This window comes from Trachemys scripta, chromosome 14, assembly GCF_013100865.1.
Source record: "Trachemys scripta elegans isolate TJP31775 chromosome 14, CAS_Tse_1.0, whole genome shotgun sequence".
NCBI lineage: Eukaryota > Metazoa > Chordata > Testudines > Emydidae > Trachemys > Trachemys scripta.
The window spans coordinates 31,781,300-31,792,918 of record NC_048311.1 but is presented as its reverse complement, the minus strand read 5'-3'; the positions used below and the strand labels follow the sequence as shown (position 1 = coordinate 31,792,918).

At 55.5% G+C, this 11,619-nt stretch overlaps 1 protein-coding gene across 1 annotated transcript in view; it reads left to right on the top strand.

Moving 5' to 3' along the window:
* Window positions 1-3,051: 3,051 nt before the first annotated feature.
* The window catches only part of SDK2 (sidekick cell adhesion molecule 2), a gene marked incomplete in the record, with an annotated part of 161,505 nt that continues 152,937 nt past the window's right edge, over window positions 3,052-11,619 (top strand). Inside the window, 1 exon segment of the mRNA XM_034789869.1 lies at window positions 3,052-3,891. Within this exon segment, the coding sequence (XP_034645760.1) occupies window positions 3,813-3,891 (79 nt within the window).

Below are 11,619 nucleotides of genomic sequence, written 5' to 3'. Positions count from 1 at the left end.
GGGCAGCATCGCACAGACAGTAACTTGTGGTGGAAGAGTGCCCAGTCCAACATCTGCAGGGCATTCTGCACTGCCTCGCTACCCTAGGTCCAGAGACTATCCTCTGGCTACAGAACCCGGTGTCTGCATAGGAGAGAATCTAGTCCTGTACCCCATGCTTCAGTGGAAAGTGGGGAAACCTCAGTCTTGGAAAGTTATGTCCAGATGGATCAGGGCCAGCTCCAGGTTTTCTGACGCCCCAAGCAGTGGGGGAAAAAAAAAAGCCGATCGGCGTCTCTTTGGCGGCAGCTCAATCACGCCGCTCCATTCTTCGGCGGCGGGTCCTTCACTGCCTGTCTTCCTCTTTGACGGCACTTCGGCGGCAGCTCAAAGAAGAAGAGAGGGACTGAGGGACCCGTCGCCAAATTCCCACCGAAGACCCGGACGTGCCGCCCCAATAGCGGATGGAGTGCCGCCCCTTTGTATTGGCCACCCCAAGCACCTGCTTCCTTAGCTGGTGCCTGGAGCCGGCCCTGGTATGGATGTGTGTGTATTTCTTCCTAAACCCGGGCACTAAGTGGTTGGTTTTCCCATGAAACATGGGGGTTGATATTCCTGTTCGGAGTTTATCCTGTTTACTTCGTTACTACTTTACTTTTGGCCGACTCCCAGCAGAAGTCCTTAACCAACACAACATTCATCCCTCCACCAAATTGAAGATCTACAACACAGTGGTCCTGACATCTCTCCTGTACGGTTCTGAGATACGGACTCTTTATAGACATCATGTTAAACAGCTTGAGCAATTTCACATGCACTCCCTCCACTCGATAATGCACATTCGCTGGCAGGACAGAGTGACCAATATTAAGGTCCTTGAAAGAGCAAACACAACCAGCATTGAGGAAATGCTACTGAGAGCACAACTCAGATGGACCAGTCATGTCACCAGAATGGAAGACCATTGCCTCCCAAAACAGATCATAGAATATCAGGGCTGGAAGGGACCTCAGGAGATCATCTAGTCCAACCCCCTGCTCAAAGCAGGATCAACACCAACTAAATCATCCCAGATCTTGTATGGGGAGCTGAGGCAGGACAAAAGAAAGAAGGGACATCTGTATAAGCATTCAAAGATAACTTGAAGAGCAGTCTCCAGTTGGCTGACATCAATCCCAAAGAATTCAAGCAAACGGCTCAGAACAGGACTCATTGGCGGTCTCTGATAAGATCAGAGGTTCTAGCCCACCAACAAAATCGTCTCCAAGCTGCATGTGAAAGGTGCCACAGAGCTGCATCATCAAACATCATGGCCAGGGACTTCCCATGTCCTCCCTGCAGCCGACTCTGCGCATCAGGGTTCGGACTTCAGGGTCATATGTGTAGTCATAGATGAGAATTGTGGCAATATTGTCCCCGTTGTAAGCAATGGACGACTACTACTACTTACTTCTAATACAGTAGCGCTCAGAAGTCACAGTCACATCTACTGTGCATGGAGCTGTACAAACATAACTCAGCGACTAGCTTATTTCTATAGGCAAAGTCCCACAATCCTGCTGTGGGTGGACCACAGAGCCCTTGCCAGACTGGGACCTGAGTCATTGGAGTATTTTGAAGCTATTAACTCGCATATGTCTAAAGCTTTTCTTTTAAATCCTTTTAAGCTGGCTTCTTTCACAAGCAGTGAGTTCCACTGGCTAACTGTGAATTTTAATGTTGTGGTTTTTTTAAAGTAGAGGGATTTAAAAAAAACAACCCAGCAACCCTCCACGCCCGATCGGAAAAGAAGGGACAGAAGCTATCCCCGACTAGCGCAGGCTCAAAACGTAATCCCGGCCTCCTGTTGGTGTGGCTGTTTCTAGGACTGCTGCAGGCTGGCTCCCCTGGTTTAGTCAATGGCCGAGCCGCACCAGCTAATGAGAAAACTCCCCCTTTACAGGCGCTGCCAGTCTTTTTCCATGACAGGTTTCAGAGTAGCATAGCAGCCGTATCCCCCAAAAGAACAGGAGGACTCGTGGCACTTTAGAGACTAACACATGTATTTGAGCATAGGCTTTCGTGGGCTAAACCCCACTTCATCGGATGCATAGAATGGAACATAGTAAGAAGATCTATATACATGCAGAGAAGTAAACAGACCAACTGTAAGAGGCCAATTAATTAAGATGAGCTATTAGCAGCAAAAAAAAAAAAATCTTTTGTAGTGATAATCAAGATGGCCCATTTCAGACAGTGTGAGGATACTTAACATGGGGAAAGAGATTCAATGTGTGTAATGACCCAGCCACTCCCAGTCTCTATTCAAACCCAACTTAATGGTATCTAGTGTGCATATTAATTCAAACTCAGCAGGTTCTCCTTGGAGTCTGTTTTTGAAGCTTTTCTGTTGCAAAATTGCCACCTTTAAGTCTGTTACTGAGTGACCAGGGAGGTGGAAGTGTTCTCCTGCTGGTTTTTGAATGTTACGATTCCTGATGTCAGATTTGTGTCCATTTATTCTTTTGCCTAGAGACTGTCCAGTTTGGCCAATGTACATGGCAGAGGGGCATTGCTGGCACATGATGGCATATATCACATTGGTAGATGTGCAGGTGAACGAGCCCCTGATGGTGTGGCTGATGTGATTAGGTCCTATGATGGTGCCCCTTGAATAGATACGTGGACAGAGTTGGCATCGGGCTTTGTTGCAAGGATAGGTTCCTGGGTTCGTGTTTTTAAACGTCAGTTTTATCAACCCTGCGCCATGTGGGGGACAAGTTTCGTCCCTGCTTTGCAGGAAAGCTGGGCGCTGCCTGCAGCCCGGCTGGGGCTGAAGGGGAAGCCCAAGCCCTGAGGAGGCAGTACCTAGGGACCTCTGAGCTCTCAGCGGCGGTGGCCCCAGACTCGTTCCAAGCGCACGCCCCGCGCCCTCTCCACACTTGGCCACCGGGTAGCGCTGTGCGCCTCTCCGTCTCCCCCGGCCCCCAGTGCTCGCGGCTCTGCTGCTACCAGAGCTTCGGCTCAGTCCGCTGCCAGCGCACGGAGCGGCGGCACCCGCCGGAGAACCGAGGGGAAGGGCGAGCGAGCCGGAGAGGCGGGAGCCGGGCAGCAGCGCACCCCAGGCGGCGGCAGGCAGCGCCGGAGCGCGCCTGCCTCCCCACCTTGCCTCGCCGCCCTCGGGCACCTTTCGGGGCTCCGGGAGCGCGGGTGGCAGGAGGAGAAGCCCGAAGCCACCGGCCATGGGGATCGCTCCGCTGGCGGGCTAAGGAGGGGAGAAGGGGCAGCGCCCCCCTCCCCCAATCGGATCCCAGCCCCCCAAAAAACTTTTCTGGCTGGATGCGGAGCGCGGATTTCGCCACGAGTGGATAAAACTGCCGCGTGTCAGCGGTGGGGGGCTCCCCACGCCCCGGGGCTTTGCCATCTTGGGGCGCCCTGCGAAGCGGGGGCTGGGCGCGGGGGGACCTTGTGCTACCCCCGTTGGAGCAATCGGGGGATCCCCGCGGTGCCGAGCCCCGGGCCGAGGCGGGACCTCGTGCGGACAAGTCAAGGCAGCGCTACGTGTCCAGACCCCCCCCCCCCACACCGGCCTCGGGAACTGGGAGCGGAGCCTTTTCTCGCCCGGTGCTTGGGCGGCGCCGGCTGCGGGCCGAGGGCAGCGCGGATGGGCCGTTTCCCTTAAGATCGCCCCCTTCCCCGGGGGTCGGCGGCTGGTTTTCGGGGCGCCCCCGGAGCCTGCCTGCCGCAGCCAGCGAGACTTTGCACGGGCGGGAGGAGCAGCCCGAGCCGGCGGCGCGGACCGGGGAAAGGATTATAAAAGTCGGGGAAAGTTCCCTTCCCGCCCCCCGCGGACCATGGCAGGGGGCGGCCGCTGGCAGCCCCTGCTGTGCATCCTCCTCGCTCTCCAGGGGACCCCCGGCGCCGGGGCTCAAGGTAAAGCGGAGGGGGCCCGACCCTGGGGGTGGGGAGGAGAGGGGGCCCTTTCCAGACCAGCCCCCACGGGGCATGGAGCAGCCTGGGAGCGCTCAGGAAACCCGAGCCCTGCTTTTGCATGGTTCATTATTTTTAATTGTGGGCTTGACTTTGATGCTACCGAAAGCTCAGGAGACGCGCAGCCCCCCCTGTGCTCAGCCGCTCTGTGGAGGTGTCTCTTTTATGTGCTGATTGAATCTCTGGGGATGTCCCCTCCCCATGCCCCTTTCCCCAGGCGTTTGAGTTTCTTGTCCGGGCAGCGTTTGGTCCCGGTGCTTGTTTTAAACAATGTTCTGCGTTGATTCTGGAAGAAGGAGGGGACCTCGCCTTGCTGATGGAGAGGAGGAGCAACCGGTTATGGAAAGTTGTGTCTGCATGATGGAGACTGTGGGTATAGATGAAGAGCTCAGAGGGATGGGAAAGGAGACATGGGGGGGGGGCTGCAGAGTCCTGGGACTGGAGCCACAAAGATTTGGAAAAGAGAGAAATTAAAAAAAAAAAAAAAACTGAAATCCAACTTGAATATAAAGGCCCCGGGTGGGGGTGACGTGGGGGAGACAGATCTTTCTGCCTGGCTCAGAGCTAGCCAGCCAGGTTGTGACTAACCGTCAAAAAATGAAAACCCGGTGCAACATCTGTAAGGTTGAGCCGAGGAGCCCTTTCCAGACAGGATGTTGTGCCCGGCTCTGGGTTTGTCCTCTTGGGCCTGGTCAAAGGTGTTGGGGTTTTTTAAATTTGATTGTGTCGGGTGGAATTGAGTGTGCTCGGGGCTCCTGCAGATAGCTGAGAGGAAGCAAGAGAGCAGAATCGGGCAACGCGTGAAATCTGTGATTTCTCTCTCCTTATTCCTCCTGTGCCCCAAAATGTTGGTGTTATTTAGGAGTTAAGTGTGCCTGCTGGAGAGGAGTTGTACGTTAATGTGTATACTCTGTGTATATCTATCTCTATATAATGGTTTCTGATGTATGCTGGTCTTTAATGGTTTAAACAAACTGGCTTTGTACTGTAAGCTGTGACCTCCATCTCCCTAGGTCCTCCAATCTGTTGCCTGAAGATAAGGTTTCTAGCTGGTTACAGGTGGGCGTGTGGTTAATAGCGGTAGCAGCAGGAGCAAGGCAAAGCTTGGCCATATGATGGCTTTGGGGGGGCACGAAACCCTGCCCCACGCCCGCTTTTCCAGAGCTTGCCTCGCGTGGCTGGCTTCCTTAGTTGACTGTTTACATGCCATGCAGAGTAGATGCGCACTGGTCCTTTCCCCAGGCTGCAGACCCTTCTATCTGGTTCCAGTCACATGAAATGGTTAACTGTGTGAGATCAGCGAACTGTATGGGGATGTGGAGATGTAGCTGTAGAAAAGTGTTGATTTATCCAGTGCATACTGGGAAGCCCTGCTTACGCCAACCATGACCTGAAAAGCAGACTCCTGGTCTGATGTCGTGGCTGGAATCGGAAAGTTGTGCATTCCTGGGGGCTACATGCTTGGAGAAAAAGCCACTCGAAAAAGGCACCTTTGAATATTTGATTGTCTGACGTGGAACTGAAGAAGTCCCTTGCCGTGCACTAAGGAAGGTGGTTGCCTCTCTCCCTCCCCAGAGCTCACCCCTTGGAAAGTTGCAGAAGCTCTTTTGGAAAGGGATGGGATATTTGGTTAGCCATCCAAACAGCTGCTTGAAATGACTGGGAGCCGCTTTACATAGTGTGTATCTCTCCCAAGCACCTTCCTCTCTCTCTCTCCCTATCTCAAGACCGGCCAAGATAACCGTACAGCCAGGAGAGATTTATATTCAGGAGACAGGAGAATGTGGCCAACTGAACCCTGGAAGCTTATTACGGTTCCTTTAGGTAGGGGGTGAAAAGGGTGGGGGGGACCGCGACAACCCAACTTTCTTCCTTTCTTCCAAGGTCTGGTGAGAACTGGCAGCTCCTGATAGCAGCGTCTTGTTCAGAGAGAAGCACCGGCGCAGGTAGCCCTAGCAGGCACAGACAGGCAGGCTGAATCTTAACGGAAACCGTATAGGGGCAGGAAGGGAGGCATCGGGCGCGGGAAGGCAGAGCTATAAATACCTATAATGGGGAAGGTGGGTTGTGCAGTAAAATGCTACAGAAACTTACTGGGTAGGTGGATGGCAACTGCCTTTGTTGCATCCGATTTCCCGCTCTTGAATTCCTGTGTCCGTGCGCTGAGGCTTCTGCTAAGATTAACCATCTGTGCAGACTGGGATTAGACGGGGTGACAGCCCTGGAATGCATTTCCACCCCTTGCTTCGAGAGGCCCCGTTCGGAGTCTGGGGGCTTGAGCTTGCCACCGGTTGCTGCACGCTTGTGTTGTAAAAGGCTGGCCTGCGATATGTGTTCCTACACTGTCCGGCCGTCCACCCCCCCCAGGCTGGAGTTGTACCCGTCGAGCGGCAGCAATGGAAGTAAATTAGAGCTGCAGTTTAAAGGGGATTCGAGGCAATGCTCAGTGAGCGAATACTGGGGGCAGCGCCAGCCCCGCTGATAAGCTAATCGCCTCCAGGATGCTTGTGTGTCGTGGAGCCTATTTTCAGCTGCCTCGGTTATCTGAACGGGCTGACTAAATAGTTGCCTGGTTCTCCAAGGTACAGTGCGAGTTCACGAGCGCGGAGCAATGCCAGCCCCTGGACGCTGGGAAGGCCGGGCTGAAGGGGAAGGGGCTTTCGCTGGCAGAGGGAAGCACAGCCCTTTTGTCCTTTCATTAATTAGGACTTTGAGGAAGTACAGAATCTCCTTGCTCAACAGCCACGTTAGGTTGCAAAGAATCCAGGGGTTAAGCTGCTAACTCTGGGGTTCATCTCCTGCCTAGGCGTGCTGGATTTGCGTGGCTGCCTGCATCCCAGTAACAGTTAGGGAGTCTGTCTCTCTGCAGGTGCAAGGGGGATGTCGTATGATTTCAGCCCAGGCTTCAAATGAGGGGGAGAATCTATAGGCAGAGTGTGCTATGGGATGGCTGGTCCAGGCGGTGGGAGCTGCCCAGGAGAACCCCTTGCGCCAGCAACTGTGAGCTAGATAGGCAGGAGGGAGGGATAGAAAGGAGGAGGGTGTCTGATGTACGCAGTTGTACATCCATGGAAGGTACATGGGATGCACACGTGTGTTAAAGCATCTTGATCCATGTAACAGATTTGCCTGAGATCTTGTATTACTGCTTGACTCTGAACAGCTCTGTAGCCACACTTAGCATCCCCCAGGTTATGGGTGTGCTGGGTGTGATCAGACAGATTTGGGGAATCTCTGACAAGGGGAGGTCGCTTGCCCTGGATCCAGCCTGTAGAAGGGGATGCGGGTGGGTAAGGAGGCCTCTGAACCCCTCCCTGAGACAGGCAGTATTCCAGGACTATAATATACTCTCCCTCTAAATTTATAGCCATCGTTTTCAGCAGCAAATGGAGCCAAAGCCCTCTCTGCCCCTGGCTTCAAACTCCCCATCCACTGCCTCTCCTTAGCACTGGCGCTATAATTTCTCAGTAATTAAGTTCAGAACATAACATATAAACTGGCAGTATATTATACAGGCAGGCCCTGTGTCGGAAGCTGTGAAGGTCTCTTTGATTGATTCACTCTCTCTCTGAGTTTCTCATCTCCTTGTCTTTGAATCTCTGTCTTCCAGGTTCCCTACAGCTGCGTTTGTTCTTTGCCTTTGGAACTATTTCCTGGCATTATGGACTTGCCTCCTGTTTATTTTAAGGGCTCTGGGGGGCTCTCTGTACAGAGCGTGACGTTTGGTTTAGGTGCATAGTTTTGCCTTGTTTAAACGGGTCTGGGTCAAAAGTGGTGATGGGGGTTTGCTTGTTTGTTTGGTTTTCCCCTTTCCCCTCCAAACCTATTGTTTAATGAATTGAACTTTTCATATTTAATTCCGGGGACGCGTTGGTATAAATACATGTAAGCTTCGGTAAATAGAACAATTGCGGGAGGGATGGGAGAGAATTTGGCTGTGAGGCTTAGACAGTCCTTATTTTTAAAATACTTCAGTAACCGTCCAAAATACCTCCGCTTCACCAGGGCAGCTGCTGGGTCATTGAGCTGTGACAGAGGAGAGCCTGGCCGTGTGGGGGAAAGCTGGCTGTCTACAGCATCGGCCTTTCTGCGCGGGGCTCTCTCGGGGCACTGGCCCTTTGCGACCGGGTTGGATTTTTACTAGCAGGTGGTTGGAGCTGGGTTAGTTGGGGCTTGCACAGGGATCTGGGCGTAGCGGTATCCCGATGCAGAGACTTGTTCCTTGCCATCTCCTTGGCGCTGTGAGCACAGGGTAACCTCACGGCATCCGTAGAGCAGTGGAGCGCTGCCAGGGGTGAAAGCCACCTTACTCGCCCCAGAGGCCGGTAAAGAAGCCCAGGGCAATGCACTGGGAGTGTAGCTGGAAGAAGGGGAGAGGGAAGCCTGCTGGAGCAGACCCCCAAGGGGGCTTTGGGCCCCAGAGACTGCGCCTGCAGCTCCAAGGTATGTACAGATTTCCAGTGGGGGCTGCTGGGAGGAGTCCTGCTGGAGCCAACATGGGCACGCTGCAGGCTAAGAGAGGCAGTGTAGGATCCAGGTTGAGGTTGGAGCATGAAGCCACTAAAACCCTGCAAGCTGTCATGAGAGTTTGGTTCCAAGTGGGAGAAACCTCCCAAGGTCACAGTCTGTCTCTTCAGTTCGCGGCTGGGCCAAGCCCCGTGTGATGCCAGCCGCATCCGAACTGGAAACTGCTCTTCCCCACCGACTCGGGCCCAGAACCATGCCGGACGCTCCCCTCTGAGCAGCGGCCCTCTCCCCTCCTCCGCCCAACACACAGCGGAAGGGGTTTGGAGCTGGGCTTCCGGCTTCGGCTCGTTTCTGGTGGCAAAGTGCCGTGTCCTTCAGGCTCTTCTCGTATGCCCACTGGAGCCCTTCTGGGGAATGCCTGGCTGGATCTCGCCTGACTATGACCCCCCAGGGCTGAGCGGCGCGTCTTTAGGCAGTCTCCTGGGGCTCCCAGTCTTGGTGCTGCCCATGTGAGCTGTGTGGGCCCCGGGGATGGAGTGAAGTGGAGCCGTGGTCCAATCCAGCCCAGCTGCGTGGTGTTCCCAGCTGATGGCTGTTTCGCTGTTACATGGCAAGCTGGGTTGTCCCGGTGAGTAGCTGACAGCAGCCGGGCCCCTGATGGGCAGAGAAGCCGAAGAACACATGAGCCAGGGAGACAGAACTCCTCTCCCTGCGAGGAAGCACCTCCCTCTGGATCATGAGTGGCGTGTGGGGGAGCCCGTACCCGTTCTCACAGGAACCCGGGGCCTTTGTTCTTCGGGGCTGTGTCTGGGCACCAAATTCTGTTCAATAACGTTTGACAATGGAAGAAAATAACCGAGCAGCGTAGCGAGTGGCTGTTTGTGTGCCTACACCCTGTGCTCTGGGGCTGCGGGGTGTGTGTGTGTGTCAATTGCCACCTGTATCAGGGACTTTCAGCCCCCTAGTGCTCCCACAAGCTCCCCCAGACCCAAGTGTGGGAAGCGTGGAGGGGGGGGTGGCCTCCGCACCTTCCTATTGAGCCGAGGCGAGCAACGCGCTTTTGTGTGCACTCTGTCGATTCAGCCGGCTGAAGAAAGACGGATCGATAGAGCGAGAGCAAGGGAGGAAAAGAATGAAAAAGTGAAACCGCTCAAATGCTGAAAGAGGGATCGCTCCTGCCCCAGAGGTGCTTCCCGGCACCGGCAGCCGATTCTGCCGTCCCAGCTCCTGGGAAAGAGGAGTGAAGAGTTTCTCACCGGCCATCACTAAAACAAAAGACACCCTGACACCTGGGGAAGAGGGAATGAAAGTTTAATTATAGCCTGGTTGTGCCATGTAATTATTAATTACCCGCGGCAAAAAATAACTTATTGATTAGGGCCTCTCGCTAATTACTCAGCAGAATGCGGTGCTCGGCACTGGCTAATCAGTCATGAAGAAGTGGGGTGCTGGACGGAATGCCTCCGCACCCCATTCCCGTCCCCATCTGCTCTGCCTCCTGTGGCAGCTCCGAGTTGGACTTAGGCCCTGACCCCGTGATCGGAGCCCTGTTGAGTGCCAGGCTTCATTGCAGGATTGAAGCTGTGATGACAAGGTCCCTGGGGCGAGGCCTCGGTCTTGTTGTGTTTGTACAGCTCCAGGCACGCTGATGCTTTGCAACAAATGGAGCCCCCTAGTCTCCCCGTCTAGGGGACGCTTTCACCCTGGGGACGTCCGATCCTTGGTTTGTCAAGCCTTTCCTGGCCCAAGAGTTTGTTTTGTCCAGGACTCAAAAGGCCTTGTTGGAAACAGCCGGGGCCGGGCAGCCGGGCGGGTCAACAGAGCCTGTGGCTGATTGACGTGGTGGAGTCCGTGGCAGGATGTCAAATGTTTCAAAATGTCACTAAAAAATATTTGGCGGGGGGGAGGGCAAAGAGAGGGGGGAATTGGTTTGCAAATTTCAACCTTTCATCTGATTCCATCCAGCAGGGAGCCCTGCCAGACCCCCCTCCTGCTGATCTAAGGACAAACCCTGCATGGGGACTTGTCTCCCACCCGGTCCTGGGGGGAGGGAGCAGCAGTACCCCTTCCAAGGGCAAAGATACTCTTGGGATTTAAACTGCTGCGGTCAGGCCTGCAAGGGATTGGAGGACTTAGGGCTCCAGACAGGATTGGTGGTGAGGGGGCGGGGGGGCAGACCAGACTAGCTCCCCGGCTAAAGGGGCTTATTAGTCGGGATCTGAGGCACCTTCTGGCATTCATGGGCTTTGGGCCGCCCCACAGCTCTGCACACCCATGTTTGCTGGTCTACCCCCTCTCCGGCCCCCGCCTAGCCGTCCGGCTCCACGCAGGGTTCCGGGCTACTGCCATGTCTTGCCCTCCGGGTCCGCTTGTTTGACTGGGGTTGAACTGGAGGTGGGAGAGAGGCCCCTTCCCCCAGCAGGCAGGTCCCTCTGTGTAAGATCAGCACCGGCCGGCAGGTTAGTCCCATGCTGCCCTTAAACGGCGCTGCGAATTTGCAGCTGGGGTTGGGCGTGCCGTGAGTTGGAGCTGGGCTAGCTGGCCCTGTCCGTGGCTTTGCCAGCGAGCCTCGTCCGGACCTGCCGGGCTGCCTGCTGGTCCGTGCCTGGGCTCGCCTGAGCAGAGGCAGCTGACAGTCCCGGGCTGAGCGGCGGGTTTGCGAGGCAGCCAGTTTGCTCGTGAGATGGAGACTGTCTAGGTGGGGGATGCTGGCCTAGAAGCGGCGTTCCCTGCTGGCCTGCAGTCCTTCCTGCGCCCATGGGGAGGCGCTGTTCCCGGCTCTAGAGCCGCACTAGGCCCAGCCCCTTGTGCTGGGTTGCGGGGGGGGAGGATACACGTGAGGAGGAGGTGACTGGGGGGTTCTCCCCAGCAGGCCTCGCTGCCTAGGTACCTGCCTGGCCCTGGCTGCCATAGGCTGAGCGCCTCCCCTTGCCATGTGCTCTGCCCCGTCTCGGTGCTTGAGGTTTCAGCAGCCGGGCTGCGCTCACCGGTTTGCATGGCTTGCCGCACGAGGCAGCGTCCTCCTCTGCCCCTGCCACGCTGGGTTGGTCGATGGGGCCCTTGGACAGCTGGCGTAAGGGCCGATTATCCGCCTCGCTGGTGCAGCAGAACTGCTGGCAAGACTGGGTGTCCCCCACCCCCGTGACTCTGGCGCTGCCCCTTACCCCCGATCAGTGCCGGGCTCCTCCGTCCCCCAGGGCAGGG